We start from the raw sequence: 17,326 nt of genomic DNA on the forward strand, positions 1-17,326 counted from the left end.
AAAACCATTTTGTCTTTAAAAACGCATGCAATATTTTAAGATTCAAACCTTAAAAGCATGCTTTGAATAGAGAGAGAGAGAGCGAGAGAGATGAACATAATTATAACACTGCTCATAGATAAGCTGGGTGCCTGTTATCTACATATCTGGAGGTGATGAAGTTGGTGGTTTCTATGCCAGCAATGCGTTCAGGTTGAGCTGACAAAGGCTCAATGACATCTCGCTCTCTCTCTCTCTCTAATCTGCAGGAGATTAATCACACAGTATTACAATAACATGACTCACACTCACTGTTGACTTTATCTATATATCTACACAGTTATTCAGTTTTTATGATAGAGGATCTTGATCTTTAAAACCTATCCAAGTTAGAAATATCTTTGCCCCTCCACCACTCCAAGTTACATGTAGCAGTAAGGTAATACTGTGTGATTAATCTCCTGCAGATTAGAGAGAGAGAGAGCGAGATGTCATTGAGCCTTTGTCAGCTCAACCTGAACGCATTGCTGGCATAGAAACCACCAACTTCATCACCTCCAGATATGTAGATAACAGGCACCCAGCTTATCAGTAGGGTTAGACTTCTATCTATGAGCAGTGTTATAATTATGTTCATCTCTTTCGTTCTATATTCAAAGCATGCTATTTTAAGGTTTGAATCTTTAAATGTTGCACGTGTTTTTAAAGAGAAAATGGTTGTTGGATTTATCATTTCTGAGGATGGTTTCTTGTTGACTAACGTTGACTAATGATGTGGTAGTTATTTCTTATTGTTCCCAACAACTTAGAAATGTCGGAGTTGAATGCATGCACACATCCATACACATACATGCAGATGTCAACTGTCACAATTTTCATCATCATCATCATCATCATCGTTTAACGTCTGCTTTCCATGCTGGTGTGGGTTGGATGGTTTGACTGAGGTCTGGAAAGCCAGCGGCTGGACCAGGCTCCAATCTGATCTGGCAATGCTCCGACAGCTGGATGCCCTTCCTAATGCCAACCACTCCGAGAGCATAGTGCGTGCTTTTTTGGGGCTGTAGTTTTGTGAAAGATACTAGACTTGCAATGAATGGCTATCCCGAAATGTCATCGAGTTAGTCTCTCCTATTGCAACATGATGTTGCTAAAACAATAGACACATCAACACTTAATGTCCATCTTCCATACTAGCATAGGTTGGGCAGTTTGATGCTAGTCCCTGAGACCCCTTTTGGGGTCTCAGGGTGTAGCCTTCCTGAGCTAGTTTTCCACCACATTTCTTAAAAATCGTGGTTGAGGGCTTGGTCTCGGGACCACTCATGTCTAGAAACTGCGGGTGGCGGTAAGCAAGGGCATACTCACTGTAGAGAATCCAGCTCCAAAAAAGCAAAGGAGAATGGGCACCAGCCAGCCCAAAGGTTGGAGTGGGCTGCACCTGCCTACCTCGGTTGCTATGGCATTGAAGTAGATCCAGCCACCCCTGTTAACGGGGACAAAACCTGGATTTAAAACACTGCATGATGATGATGGCAAGCCAGAGAACTGCATCAAACTTCACTGTCTGCTTTAGCATGGTTTTTACAGCTGGATGCTCTTTCTAATGTCTACCACTGTATAGAGTAGACTGGGTGCTTTTACATGGTACCAACACCATCTGGGGTCTGTGTTGGTGTGGTTGTTACAGTTGGATGATCTTTCTAATGCTAATGACTTCATAGAGTGGACTGGGTGTTTTTTACATGGCACCAGTACATACATACATACATACCAACACAAGGAATATTTGTGGAGCAATCCCATTTAAACTTCTATCAAGTGCAAACTTAACAGATCTAATTGTAATTGTTTGGGACACAAAAGAAAAAAAAATACAATCATATTAACTAATCTACCGATATGAATGTTACTTAGTAAAAATAGGAGGCTATGTACAACTGCTTCAAAGCTCGTTTCTATCTTTTGATTATAAATTACATTTATACCAATAGTTATCGGTACACTTGACTATCTTAATAAATGTTTTAAGTGACAATCTTGGAAAGTTAGGGTTTTCAGACCAGGAAAGTGGCCACTTAACACACACTTTATGAATGCAGTCAGTAAGTGGAACAGTAATAAATACACAAGCCTTCATTAAAGTTCAAAATGTAATATTTATTGTTTTGTTATGCAAATTTCAGCAATTTATCTTTGTTTCTTTGTTAGAAACCATCTTGTTCCTTATTGGAAGACTTCAAACTATTATAAAGACAGGCAAACACACACACACACACACGCACACACACACACTCTTATCCTCATCATTTTGATGCCCATTGTCCATGCTGGCATGGGTTGGACGGTTTGGCCGGGCCTGGCAAGCTGCAAAGGCTGCACCAGATTCCCGTCTGATTCAGCATGGTTTTCTACAGCTGGATGCCCTTCCTAACACCAACCACTCTGAGAGTGTAATAAGTGCTTTTATGTACCGACAGCACAGGTGCCATTTGCATGACATTGGTATCTGCCACATCTGTAATTTTGATCGTCTTGATGGGTCTTCTTCTCAAGCACAATATAATGCCAAATGTCTCGGTCATTGCCTCTGTGAGGCCCAACGCTCAAAAGGATCTCAGCTACTTTGTTTCCATGAAGCCCAACACTTGAAAGGTGCTTTTTATGTGCCACCAGCATGGGTGCCACTTACATGACACCAACATCAGCCACGACTACGATTTCACTTGACTTGACTGGTTCTCTTAAAGCACATGCATATTTAATTTTTCTATCAAGCTGTAACATTACATGTTTAACATCTGTTTATACTTGTGTAGTTATGAAGCTTGCTTTGCAACCTCATGGTTTCAGGTTCAGTCCCACTGTGTGGCACCTTGGGCAAGTGTCTTCTACTACTGTCCTAGGCTGACTAATATCTTGTGTGTGAATTGGTAGACAGAAACTGTGTGTAAGCCCATTGTATACGCGCATGTGTCATCATCATCATTGTATAATGTCTGTTTTCCATGCTGGCATGGGTTGGAAGGTTTGACTGAAGTCTGGAGAGCTAGCGCCTGCACCAGGCGAGTGTCTTTGTTTGTTTGTTACTCGCCATCACTTGACAACTGATGTTGGTTTGTTTATGACCCAGTAAATTAGCAGATTGGCAAAACTAAGTCAATAAAATAAGTACTAGACTTTTAAAAAAACAACTGGAAATGATTTGTTGGACTAAGACCTTGAGGGTAGTGCTCCAGCATGGCTGCAAACAAAATGATAAAAGCTACTGCCATCAGGGTATGGTAGAAGCAGAATCTATCCCTTATAGTATTTATTAGTATTGGTTCCCCTACGTCCTGAATTCAGATCTGTCTGGAGTCTATAAAATATTTATTTCTTTATTGCCCCACAGGGGCTAAACATAGAGGAGACAAACAAGGACAGACTAAGGGATTAAGTCGATTATATCGACCCCAGTGCATAACCAGTACTTATTTAATTGACCCCTGAAAGGATGAAAGGCAAAGTTGACCTCGGCGGAATTTGAACTCGGAACAAAATACCGCTAAGCACTTCGCCTGGCATGCTAACGATTCTACCAGCTCATCGCCCTTGTATAAAATATTATCAAAAAAAAATGATCTCTGGTCAGTTCAGTCTGCCATATGTTATCCCTGTTGATGGATGGCTTTGTACTAATGTAAGAAATCTATATTTCTATATCATCATTATCATAACATCCACTTTTCCATGCCAGCATGGGTCCGATGGAGTTTTTGTTGAGGCATATGTTCTATGGCCAGATGCCTTTCTTGTTGCCAACCCTCACCTGTTTCCAAGCAGTGTATTATTTCCTCATGGCCAGACATATTTTTGCAGATTATTGAAAGTAAGTGACACTGCTTACATGACAGTGACACTCGTTTACAACTACCACATGATATCAAGACAATGAGATGCAAATATACACATATGCACAGCAGGCTTCTTTCAATTTCCATCTACCAATTCTACTCACAAGGCTTTAGTAGGCCTGGGGTTATAGAAGATGCTTAACCAAGGTACTGCACATTGGAACTGAACCCAAGACCACATGCTTGGGAAGCAAGCTTCTTAACCACACAGCCTTATGATATATTTTCAGCAATGTTATTTTATAGTAATTATGTCAATAGAAATAGTTATTATATAATAAAGGCATGGATATCTGGTAAGAAGCTTGCTTCTCTAGTACATGGTTCCAGGTTCAGTCCCACTTCATGGCACCTTGGGCAAGAATCCTCTACTATAGCCTCAGGCAAACCAAAACCTTGTGAGTGGATTTGGTAGACAGAAACTGAAAGAAGCCTGACGTGTGTGTCTTTGTGTCTGTGCTTGTCTCCCACCACTGCTTGACAACCAGTGTTGGTGTGTTTACATCCTTGTAACTTAGCAGTTCGGCAAAAGAGAATGATAGAATAAGTATTTGGGTCGATTCGTTTGACTAAAAATTCTTTAAGGCTGTGCCCCAGCATGGCCACAGTCTAACGATTGAAATAAGCAAAAGATAAAAAAATTAACTTAAATTTGCTGAAAATACAGGTTTTTTCATGAAAAAAACCTTCAAAATCTCATGAAATCAACATCTTCCATTGTTATATTTGCCTATTTTTGTCTTTAACTGTGTGAGATTCTGTGTTACAGCCAGAAGATTTCATTGAACTTTTTGGATTTATTTCAATTTGTTGTTGCAACTATTTGTTTGTCCCTGAACAAGACATCAACTCTTCCTTCTTGTTGTACTTTGTTCCTTTTGTACTTTCTCTAGTTTCATGTCTAATCAAGAATTTCTGTCCTGTTGTTTTAGGAGAAGACTATATTGAAAGCTGTTCAGTCAGATGGAAAAGGTATGAAAAGGAAAATAATTATGCCAAGCTCCCCACAAGAAGAAGAAGGTAAGAACCAGTTTCCACTTCTGTCTCCCCCCCCCCCCCCCCCATTCATCTTCATACTGTGTAAATCTGCCGTTTTTGAGGATTATCTTTGCACAGTCTTTGAACAAGTTGGTGACTTTTGATGCTGGCAAGACAAAATTTTGGTCAGTTAATAGTTATAGGCAGTCATCCCTTTCTTCCATTGCTATGACTGGACTCGGTCAGTCAGAAAGCTACTGTGTTTGACTTCTTAGTTTGACTTTGACCAAAGATCTCCCATGGAAAAAACATGTTCAGTCCACCACTATGTCAGCTGCCAAGAAGGTTGGATCTCGTTTCTGTGTTTGCAAATTTCTTACACAAGTGTCTTGTAAGGGCACACTTTGACCTTGCGTTGAATATTGTTTTCTTTATATTGGTGGGTCTTCTTTTTTCTACGAGTTTGGACTCTCTGTCTTAATTGTTGAAGTGTATCTTCATTGTGTCTTTTCCGTAAATATATCCGTAGTCATTGCTCTGAAGGACTTTCTTGAGTTGTACCCTCTGTCCAGACCTTTTAGATGTGTCACCTGTTTATCTTCCCAAGCACATCATTTCTTTGTTGAAATTCCTATCGCCCATTAATCCTTTTTGTTCCAATAGCTCCTTTTCTCGAACTGCTGCTCTTTGGAATTCACTGCCACATGAGTCCATCATCATTCATCGTTTAATCTCCACCTTCCATGGGACAATTTGATAGGAGCCGGCTAGGCAGAAGCCTGTACCAGACTTCTGTGACTGTTTTAGCAGGATTTTTACAGCTGGATGCCCTTCCTAACACCAACCACTCAGTAGAGTGGACTTAGTGCTTTTTACGTGGCACAAGCACAGGTGAGGTCAGTTTTGGCAAGGTTTATACAGCTGAATGCCCTTCCAAAGGCCAACCACTTTACAGTGTGGGCTGGATGTTTTTTAAGTGGCAGCTGCACTGACAGGGTCACCAAGTACCTTGCAAAATAAAAAAAAATCTTTTGAGAGGGGAGGGGGCATTAAATTGTGGAAATAATTCTAAAAATCAATATTGGAAGAGGATATTGTGAAAGTTTCTTTTGTTTTTTCACAGCATCAAAAGTCCTTTTTCTTAATCCATTGAAATCTCTTCATCAATGATATTAATACGCTAACTTTTTGTTTTTGTACGTACCTGTTGTGTGCATCACACTTCAAAGAAGTGGCAAAGTGAGAGAGAGAGGAAGTAAGAGAGAGAAAGAGAATGAAAGAGACAGTGAATGGTGACGGCATTCGTTTTGTGTTTTTAAATGTTTCAGAGAGGACATAAGAGAGAGAGAATGAGAGTGAAAGAGACAGTGAGTGGTGACAGTGTTCGTTTTGTGTTTTTAAATGTTTATCACATCGCAAGAGAAGTAGATACATAGATACATGTGCACATTGTTAAATCAAAAGTGGGAGAGAAGAGGGACACAAAGGAAGTGAGAGAGACAAATCCAAAGCAAAGTTCTTACATAGGCAAATATTGGCTGTCAGTTTCACTTTTCATTACCACACGAGGATAAAATTAACTCACAAATGGCTGAGTATTCCACAGACATGCATAACATTAACATAGTTCTCAGGGAGATTCAGCCTCACACAGAATAAGACAAGACTGGTCTCTTTGAATTACAGCTACAACTCGAGACATATTTATATGAATGAATTTGTGTGTGTGTATAGTTTAGGTTAGTTAAAACATGTTTGCAATAAGTGTCGTGTGGTGGAAATAAACACAATTACCAAACTTTCATTCATAAATCCATTTATTATTTCAATTTGTACATTTGTACCCAGAAATTTTCAACAACTGCATGCCAGAAAAAATGGAAAAACGAGTGATTTTATCTCCTAAAAATTCTGACTGTCTTGTAATAAATGAAAAAGTTCTTAATATTACACCAGAGACACTTAAAATGTACTTAAGCACAGATTCATTGTCTTGCAATAATGAAGAGGAAGTCCAGAACTATCTTTTTTTGAATTCATAAACTCACTCACTTCATCCGGTATGCTTCCTCATTGCTATTGTAATGCTGCTAAGAAACCTTTCAATCAGTCAAGGATTATGTAATGGAACTCACATGAAAGGGCAAATACTTCATGAACATTGTGTAGAGGCATCATTGGTAACAGGCTCCAACAGAGGTCATACAGTTCTAATTCCCAGAATTAAACTTAGCCCAAGTGATGCAAATATTCCATTCACACTAAATAGACTTCAGTTTCCACTTCGACTTCCATATTCAATAACAATCAAGTTGGCATACATTTGTCTCAACCAGTATTTTCTCATGGCCAATTATATGTCGCATTTTCAAGAGCATGTGCTATGAATATCAAAGTAAGAGCTATGACACTTAGGATAAGAGATAAGGCCAAAAATGTGGTGTGACATACACACAAAATATTGTCTACCATGAAGTACTGTGAGGAAGACCACCGCACCAGCTAGCATCACCACCACACCAGCCACTCCATCATAAATCCTTTAAGATCAGGGAACCAGTTAGGGGCCCATTGGATCTCTCTCGGCATACCAGCAAACCACAAAATTGCACCAGCCAGCATCACTACTACCTCCAAGCCCGTTATATATATATATATGTATATGTGTCTGTTTGTCTCACCACCACCATTGCTTGACAACCGATATTGGTGTGTTTACGTCCCTGTAATTTAGCTGTTCAGCAGAAGAGACTGATAGAATAAGCACCAGGTAATAAATCCAGGGGTCAATTTCTTTGATTAAAGGGTGGTGCTCCAGCATGGCCACCGTCAAATGACTGAAACAAGTGAAAGGATACCAGAAAAACATTCCATACCACTAAACCAAAAGTACCCCAGTGTCCCACAAATGGCACTCGTGCCTGTGGCACATAAAAGCACCCCAGTTTCCTGCAAATGGCACCTGTGCTGGTGGCACATAAAAGCACCCATTACACTCTCAGAGTGGTTGGTGTTAGGAAGGGCATCCAGCCGTAGAATACCATGCCAAATCAGACTGGAGTCTGGTACAGTCTTCCAGTGTGCCAGCCTGGTCAAACTGTCCAACCCATGCCAACATGGACAACGGACATTAAATGATGATGATGATGATTGGACCCTCATAGCCATTTGATATTTTTAAAAATCCAATTACATTTTTATAATTAGATATCACTAGGAATTATATTTTGTGTATTGTAGAAATATGAGCAATTCATTGCACATAAATTTTATCAACAATGGATCCCTAAGAGTCATATGGGTTCCAATTGAAAACCACTGGTCTAGGGCAACTCTCTTTTATGTATTAAATGATTATCTAAAAGATACTAAAATTGTAATCCCAAATGAATTGAAAATGTCATTTTAATTGTAATTTTTCCAGTTATAGATAAGAAAGGAACACCTCAGAAGAGAAAGCGTGGGAGTATTCAATTAGATAGTTCTCCTACGAGCGGGTCAAGTGTTACACCTCGAACACCTGTAAGTGGCCAAAGACTGATCCCTTTATCTGAACGTCAACAAATGGCATTATTGATGAAAATGACAGATGAATCTTCACAAGGGGGTAGGTTGATATAAACACCTTTTGTTTTCGTTTTGTTTTTCATTGATCTTGAAATTTCTTGTTTTGTTTTTTGTTTTTTTTTAAAGTTGAAGATCTGAATATCGACAAAAATAATATGAAGTAACTTAAGACTAACATAGTAATGATTCATTATTAGATTTTGGTGATAAACAGGGGTGATGTTAGTTTTTTTACTTGAGGTGGTAATGATTACTGGCTTAAATCAACATAATCTCTAATGGCTAAAGAGGTATGTGTGTATGAAGCAGAAAATTTGGTTCCTAGTAAGAACGGGGGACAACCTGAAAACAAACTAAATGTTGAAACAATTATATATTTAAAGCCCTGAAGATAAATGTTCGCAAGATGTGGGCTATAGTTTATTGCTTTCTATTTTCCTTAAAAAAATAGCTTTTGGGGAGAGAGGGGGTGGGGTGATGAATTTTGTTCAATAAGAATAGTTACTTTTAAGCATGATTGTATGTATGTGTGTGTTTGTATATATATATATATATATTTTTTTTTTCTTTGATACATATATATATATATGTAGATAATGTTTTTAATTTTGCTCTTTAAAGCAACAGATTCTTCTCCCAAATCATTGTCACCTGTGATGTCCGCTAAGCGAACGCCTGGTGATAAAAGAGTGCATAAGCGAAATGAGCATGGAGAAACGCCTTTACATTTGGCTGCAATCAAAGGAGATCCGAAACAGACTAAAAAATTGATTAAAGCTGGAGCTGATGTAAATGTTAAAGATTTTGCAGGTAAAAATTCCAATATTTCTTCAATATTTTCTCTGGTGTCATGATTTTCAGATTTGATGGTTCCAGATATGATTACTTTTGTGAAATTTCGTGTGTTAATTTGGTTACAATTTCAAAGAACTTCATAGATATTTTTGATACCAGTCTGTCCAAAAACCACATAAAAGTGTTTTGTATCATTAATGAAAATTTTAACAATTGTTTTAGTCTATGAATAACAATATACGATTTCAATAAATAGAAATTGAATTATAATTTTATTGTGTTATATTGAAGACTGTAGATATGTATGCTAAATGGCTGTACAGATGTTTCTCACAATTCTTCATATAGTCAGCATTTAATGTCTGTTTTTCCCTGCTGGCATGGTTTGGTCAGATCGACAGGAGCTGGCAATTCAGAAGACTGTACTAAGCTTTGACATGGTTTCTATCCCTGGATGTCTTTCCTAACACCAGCCACTTTACAGATAATACTAAATGGGTTTTTTCCCCCACATAGCACCAGCATGGTCACTAAGTAACTTGCAAGGCAAGGGCCCTTAGATGAGTTGGGAAGTAGTATTAAGAGAAGGGGTTTGGTACTAGGAGATGATAGGTTAAAGTATGGTGGAGGGTTGGAAACAGCTATCTTACTGTAGAAGAGCTACATGGCTACTCCATAGAAAGAGAGAAGAGACAAAGATTGACAAAACAAAAAACATATAAAACATACAGCGAAGAAACGTCCTGAATATCAAAAGGAGTAACCTAGAAGTATCAGACTTGCAGGACAAATTCATTTTGGATAGAAGGTTCTGTTAGTGATTGTACAGATGCTTAAATGGTTAATATAAATATAGAATCAAAAGTAGATGGAATCTGTGTGGAAAATAAATAAATAAAAATGTTATTAAATTCAGCTAATGAAGGGAAATAATTCAAACAGGTAAATTTGAAGAAGAGACAAAAGGTTAATGAGAAATGTAATGATGTATTTTTAAAAAATGATTATGAACTTGGGTGCCTATTACAGCCTCGGGAGAAAAAAAACTATTAAAAAATTCAAATTTTAGACTCATTTACAATTAAGAGTTGATTAGATAGCATGAGAAATGATTTTCCAGACAAATTGACCAAAGTAGAAAAATATGTTTGAATTTACGGATAAGTCTTACACACAACTAAATTACATGAAATATGAAAAATATAACAAACACATTCTTTAGATCACTGGTTCTCAACCGTTTTTACGTATGGACCCCTTTGATTCCTAATTAATTCGGATGTATCCTCCTATCCATTCAACGTTTAAAAAAATCATATTATATTTTTATAGTTAAATATTTTTGGAAATTGTATAAGAAAAATTGTTAAAATATTTTGTGCATTGTAGAATTATAACCAATTTATTGCACATGAATTTTAATCACAAAATCTTTTTATGGAACCTCAAGGGTCATGTGGACCCTGCTTGAAAACCACTGCTTTAGATCAATGGGTTAAGTTTTTAAAAAAGCCTTAGTGAAATAATGTATAAAAATACACATTGATCAGTATCAATATCTGTAATAGTTATCAACATTCAAAAGTATATACAAGCATACATGCACAAGGGAAAATACAATTAAATATATACCAACAAATATATCCCTAATAGTTAATAGTGTGTGTGTGTGTGTGTGTGTATATATATATATATATACACACACACACACACACACACATACACACATTTTCATGTTAAATATTGACAAAATCATTATACACATTAATGGATAAATATAAATACTCAAATATTGTCACATGTGCATACATGTATATGTGTGTGTGTGTGTGTGTATATATATATATATATATATATACATACACACATGCACACACACACATATCAGCATCATCATGGCATGTGTGCATATATGTATGGCTTAGTGGTTAGGGTGTTGCACTCTCAATCACTAGATCATGAGTTCAGTTCCTAGACCAGGTTCTATATTGTGTTCTCGAGCAAGACACTTCATCTCATGTTACTCTGCAATCACTTCGACACCTGACACATGGCACATCTGTGGACCTCTTCAGACAACTCCGATTTGATGAAGAGAGTGAGCTAATGTGCAGCACAAACATTTGATCACTGTAAATGATCATATGCAGGTCATTTGGCAAAAGCTGAATGCCCTAACGTCATCTTTGACAGGAGAGTCCGTCATATATATATACACACACACACACACACACACACAGTATACATGCAGTGGTGTAGTGAAAACCTTGATAGATCAAGAAATAATAAAAAGTAAAATGAAATTTTTGTGTTTTTTTCTAAATAACTAAAATGGTCCTTCCACAACATAATCACTACACACATACACACACTCGTACACATTTGCATATATAGCTCACTAATTACATTAAAGATTAAATACATTCTTTAAATATATTTATATTAATGAGGCCCTTTGGTAGAATAGTTTCCATTTGAAATAAATGAGTTTTTAATTTTCCATAAAGGTTGGACTCCTCTCCACGAAGCATGCACCCGTGGTTGGTTAATCATTGCTAAACACCTATTGAAAGCTGGTGCTAATGTAAATGTTCATGGCTTAGAAAATGATACTCCTCTTCATGATGCATCTGCCAGTGGACATCAAAAGGTAAATTTTCTTCTTCTTACAAACTAAGCTAACATTATTAATATTCTGTTGTGTTATCATATTGTATTAATATAGCACCAATATTGGTGGTGAAGTATATTTCTATAAACATTGTTTACGCAATACAAAACATAGGTCGAGTTTATGCAGGCAAGTAACAGCTCCCTTGAAACCTGAAAAGTCCTGTATTTAATTGATCAACCTGTCAGTCTTATTTAATGAATCCAGTGGATTCTAGGTGACTTCTTCACCGACTAAAAAAAAGGGGTTGTTTTTTTCTTTTTTTTTTTTACTTATAGTTTGAGCTTAGAATTGAGAAAACAATGGTTGTCGCTGTTTTTAACATATTTAAAAAGAAAAAAGAAGGAAAGTTGAAGTAATCATTTCTATGTGAAAGCTAATTAAAATGATGTTATACTCGTGGGTGTGATTACTTCCGAACCTTGGAATTTGGACACAGCAATCTGCAGTGGACTTTAGTAGCAGTTGCTTATTCAACAGCTATGAAAGTAACTACAGCTACTAAATACAAATATCTGAACAAGTATGCAGGTATAACTGAATGTTTAAGAAGTGTCAAAATAATGCTGGTGTGTGTGAATCATCATCATCATCGTTTAACGTCCGCTTTCCATGCTGGCATGGATTGGACAATTTGACTGGGGACTGGCGAACCAGAAGGCTGCACCAAACTCCAATCTGATCTGGCAGAGTTTCTACAGCTGGATGCCCTTCCTAACGCCAACCACTCCGAGAGTGTAGTGGGTGCTTTTACATGCCACCGGCATGAGGGCCAGTCACACAGTACTGGCAACGGCCATGCTCAAAAAGGTGTTTTTTACGTGCCACCTGCATGGGAGCCAGTCCAGCGGCACTGGCAACAACCTCACTCGGATGATTTTCTAACAAATAAATGAAGCCCAAAGTTTTCTCTATTCACAAGTTGGTAGGTACACACTGAAATATGCAAAAAGAACCTAATCTCAATATGTAATAATACTTAAATGATCAGATCCGTTCAGCTGAATATTTTGTTTAGACAATTGCACAATATTTCATTTGTATTCATTCTCCCTTACCAAATCTGTGACATTACAATTCTGTTTTTCTTTTTTTCCCTTATATTTTATTGTTTCTTAATCGTCTGTCGTTTCTGAAATGTCTGTTCTTTATTTATTTCCAGCTTGTTGAATTACTGTTGAAGCACGGGGCTAACCCTCTTCAATCTAACAGTAGAGGCCAAACACCTATGGATGTTGCTGCATGTTCCGATACAGAAGAGCTGTTAAGAAAAGAGATGTCCTCATCAAGCAGTGATAGTTCAAGTGTTGATGATACTCGTTCTCCGACATCTCCTGAAAGTACTTCTTCGGCTAAAGAAGAAGACCGTACTGCAGATTCAGAAGGTACTTTGCAAACTTACCTGATTAATGTAGCTTTTAAGAGGAAAAATCAACAAAACTGCAATCAGGATATCTGATATTTGTGTCTAAGTCAGGGGCCAGCAAAGTGGTCAGTATTGATCCCTTGGGGTAGGGTGTCCATGTGGTTATCCAAGAGGTCAATGATTTTAAGCTGAATTATTAGCAAACTGAATCTGGAAGAGTTTGGGTAATTTAAGGCTTAAACTCACTAATTTCCAGCCAAATATTGATGCAATATAAACTAGTATTCACCAAACATATATTTCACATTAAATATTCCAACTGTATCAATGTATTATGACTGGATTTTTATAGTATTTAAGTATTTTCATTAAATTTATTTCCTTCATCATCATCATCGTTTAACGTCCGCTAGCATGGGTTGGATGATTTGACAGAGGACTGGCGAATCAGATGGCTGCACCAGACTCCAATCTGATTTGGCAGAGTTTCTACAGCTGGATGCCCTTCCTAACGCCAACCACTCAGAGAGTGTAGTGGGTACTTTTACGTGCCACCGGCACGAAGGCTAGTCAGGCGGTACTGGCAACGGCCACGCTCAAAATGGTGTATTTTATGTGCCACCTGCACATCATACTTTCTAATTTATTTTAGAAATTTATAAGATGGGAGTCAACAAGTTATCAAGGTTTCCATGAATGGGTCAATGATTTTTAGAAGTTTGCCAACCCCTGTACTATAATTACTCATGTCATGCTTACAGTTACACTTTTGTCCTTTGACTGCTGACTGCAAAATGTTTTGTCAGTGTTGAAAGGAGATGATAATGTATCGATGGGTTATTTGAGTTATATGCAATTAGCTGAGGTATTTGTTGTGGAGACTCCATTATCATCTATAATAATACTCTTGTGTCTTTCTCCATCACATATGAATGAGAAAGGAAGGAGTGATAGATGAATAAGGAAGGGGTGATGGGAAACTTGGTAGCGGGATGATGGAAGTTCTACGGGGAAAGAAAAAATCAAACAGCGTTTCAACTCTGTGTATGTAAAAGGGAGGTATGTGAATGTTTGTGTGTGTGTATATGTGCAATCGAAGTGGGATGGTGAACATTCAATGCTGAAAGGAAGGTGGAGGTATTGTTTTCAGTTGTGTTTGTTTGTCCGTGGACAAGATATCTCAAGAACTGCTGGATGGATTTGGATGAAACTTTCAGGGATGTTTGGCCTCGTGACTGGCACAAACTGATTAGATTTTGGGATTGATCCAATACCAGACAAGGATTCTGGATTGGGTTCATTTTTAGTATTCTCATTTGTGAGAGCAGTTGAGTTTATTTCAGATATTCTCATTCTAAAAATTCTCTCTGGTTAATCGTTGAGAAGACGTTGGTGTTGCCTTGGTGGAGGTGTACGCTCTATGAGTGCTCTTGTTATTCTTGATTTTAATCTCCTTCCTTTTACATTGTAACTCGTTATAACACTGGACTTAAATGACTTTGCCTTTCATCTTTTCAGGGTGAGTAAAACAAGTACCAGTTGAGCACTGGGGCTGATGTAATTGACTTACCTCCTCCCCCGAACTTGCTGGCCTTGTGCCAAAATTTGAAACCATTATTTACTTTATTTTATTTTATTTTATTTTTGTAGAATTGTCTCCGAGAATTACTGGTTCATCTGCTTTGAAATGGGAGAGAAGTGTTGCATCATCAACTTCAGGCAGCAGAAGATCCCTGTTGCCCAAGTCTCCAGAGAAGACTGCTTCCCCTCGTCTCTTTCTTAAACTTGTCAAGGATGTGCCCTGTAGTGGAGAAACGTCTGAAAAATCTAAAGATACAACTGAAACACAATACAAAGCATACAGTGTAACTGTAGAACATAAAGACTGCATCTCCTTTGTAGAAAGTAACAGTAGTAATGACAGTGATTTATATGAACCTCGCATTTTGGAGCGTGCTAGTGATTTAGGTAGTACATCGGTTAGCAATTTATCAGCTAGTATGGTTGCAGCAGGTATGAAAGAAAGTGGTCAGTCAGACAATCGTGTATCCGGCATGACTATAGCACCAGAAACTTTACCGCATCAAGGAAGCATTAACAATAAAGTTTGTGTTGGTGATAGTCAACTGAATGATGAAGCTAATAAAAGCTTTGGTGAGACAGTTTCATCTCATTCTGTGCAGACATTTACTCCACAGTTTGAGGACATCAGTGATCCTGAAGATGAAACTGGTATGTCTGAAATTCTTAAACAGCAAATGCCAGTACAAATAAGAACTGATTCTAATTGCATTCCACAAAGTAAAGAACTGGACACTAGTAATATTATTACTACATCTCAATCAAAGTTGAAATGTTTAACAACATCCTCATCCTCATCATCATCTGATTTTCCACATGAATTATCATTAATATCATCATCAATAACATCATCCAATTCTCATGGTAATGCTATTAGCTCAGGAACAACAAATAATAATAATAACATTCAAGGAGATATACACACAGTAGACACAAACATTATTTCAAATACTTCAATAAGAAGGCATTCTAGTAATAATATTACAAATTCTAGTACGTTGGTAACAAGCGGGCCAGCTAGTCAAATACCCACCAAATGGGAGCTCCATTCTTGTCCACCATCTACTGATGACCATCTTTGTGGGTTAACCTTAAAATCTGAGGGTTCTCGTACTTCTTCTTCACCTACTAGATCTGAGAAAGATAGATTTGCTTTAAAATCAGACAAAGAACCTAGATCTTCATCCTCATCCTCATCATCATCTTCATCTTCCTCATCATCATCATCGTCATTATTAAAAGTACCACCTTTGAGAATAATAATCCCACCAAAACAAACATCCTCTATGGATTCAGATAACTTGAAAATGCTCCTAACTAAACCAGCATTACCGTACGTTTTAAACCCAACACGAGAAAACAATTTAGAAGAGCAAAATAATGAATGTCATATAGCCTCCCAAGCATCATCAAGGGCCTCGAGTCCAACTTCTTCACGCCCTTCATCTGCCGCTAGTGATCATGCTGCCTCATCTACTGCTGGCAGCAGTGTAACAATGGCTGTCCCTCTGACAACAACGACTTTACATATGACAGCCAATCAGTCAGCTTCGTCTGGGGATAAAGCTGTTTCCATTACTAACACCAACACAGCTACTACTGTTACAGTTACCACCACAGTAACTAGTATTAACAGCAATAATTCACCCGATACAGATATTAAGTCAAATTTCCATGGAAGCAACAAACTACCTACTAACTCTGCCTCAGTGACAATTACCACCACATCTAGTGCAACTTCATCCACCACCACCACCACCAGTAACTCTGAGAAAACTAGTCAAACACATGCTACACGAGATACTGATTCTCTTGTTGTGAAAGAGAAAGATGAATTAATAAAACTAAAAGACAAAGAAGATACTAAGGAAGAGAAAGAAGAAAAGACCACACAAAGAATTACACGATGTCTCCGTTCACATACAGCACAATTACAACAACAGAAAAGAGAGCAACATTCTGATAAACAAGGTATCATCTCTCTCTTTCTCTCTCTCTATTTTTTTCTCTCTCATACCAAAGTCAAATCATTTACAAGTTCTCAGCACTCATGAAAAAACACAGCTAAAAGCCTTTCTGTTTTTCTAATGTTTATTCTGACAAAATGTGATCTCTACTGAATTTACCCACAAAATCTGTTTTGAAAAATTGTTCTTTTTTTCAGAGCCAATAAGTATTTCAAGGTTGAACAGTTCCTAACCTTTTGCAATGCCCCCATACAGCCACCTGTTCCAATATTGGCAACACTTCTCTCATTCTATTATTGAAGTATTACATAGTGTATCATATATGTCAGTTAAAGGTAGGGTGGCAGTGTCAATGACCTTTGCATTCCCTCCCAAACTGGTGAGATTTATGCAGCTGATACACAGGTGGAATAGTTTGCAGGTCTGATTTCTATAAGTAAAAAATGTGGGCAGTGAAGAAGAACCAGGAATCTGGTCTGTGTGCTTCTAATTCAGTGAGTGAATTATGCAAAAGGCATACAGGGGC

The 17,326-nt window shown here is 37.6% G+C and overlaps 1 protein-coding gene across 23 annotated transcripts in view; it reads left to right on the top strand.

Annotated features, from left to right (window-relative positions):
* LOC106871111 (uncharacterized) overlaps positions 1 to 17,326 on the top strand; it is an 86,262-nt gene that overhangs the window by 45,380 nt on the left and 23,556 nt on the right. For all 23 annotated transcript variants that reach the window (XM_014917421.3, XM_014917416.3, XM_089347628.1 and 20 more), the window contains 6 exons: positions 4,808 to 4,895; positions 8,278 to 8,460; positions 9,042 to 9,230; positions 11,723 to 11,865; positions 13,049 to 13,271; positions 14,903 to 16,804. In XM_014917421.3, the coding sequence (XP_014772907.1) occupies positions 4,808 to 4,895; positions 8,278 to 8,460; positions 9,042 to 9,230; positions 11,723 to 11,865; positions 13,049 to 13,271; positions 14,903 to 16,804 (2,728 nt within the window). The remainder of the gene's footprint in view (positions 1 to 4,807; positions 4,896 to 8,277; positions 8,461 to 9,041; positions 9,231 to 11,722; positions 11,866 to 13,048; positions 13,272 to 14,902; positions 16,805 to 17,326) is intronic.

Source organism: Octopus bimaculoides, chromosome 1, assembly GCF_046866305.1.
Source record: "Octopus bimaculoides isolate indiv1 chromosome 1, ASM4686630v1, whole genome shotgun sequence".
In the NCBI taxonomy this organism is placed as follows: domain Eukaryota; kingdom Metazoa; phylum Mollusca; class Cephalopoda; order Octopoda; family Octopodidae; genus Octopus; species Octopus bimaculoides.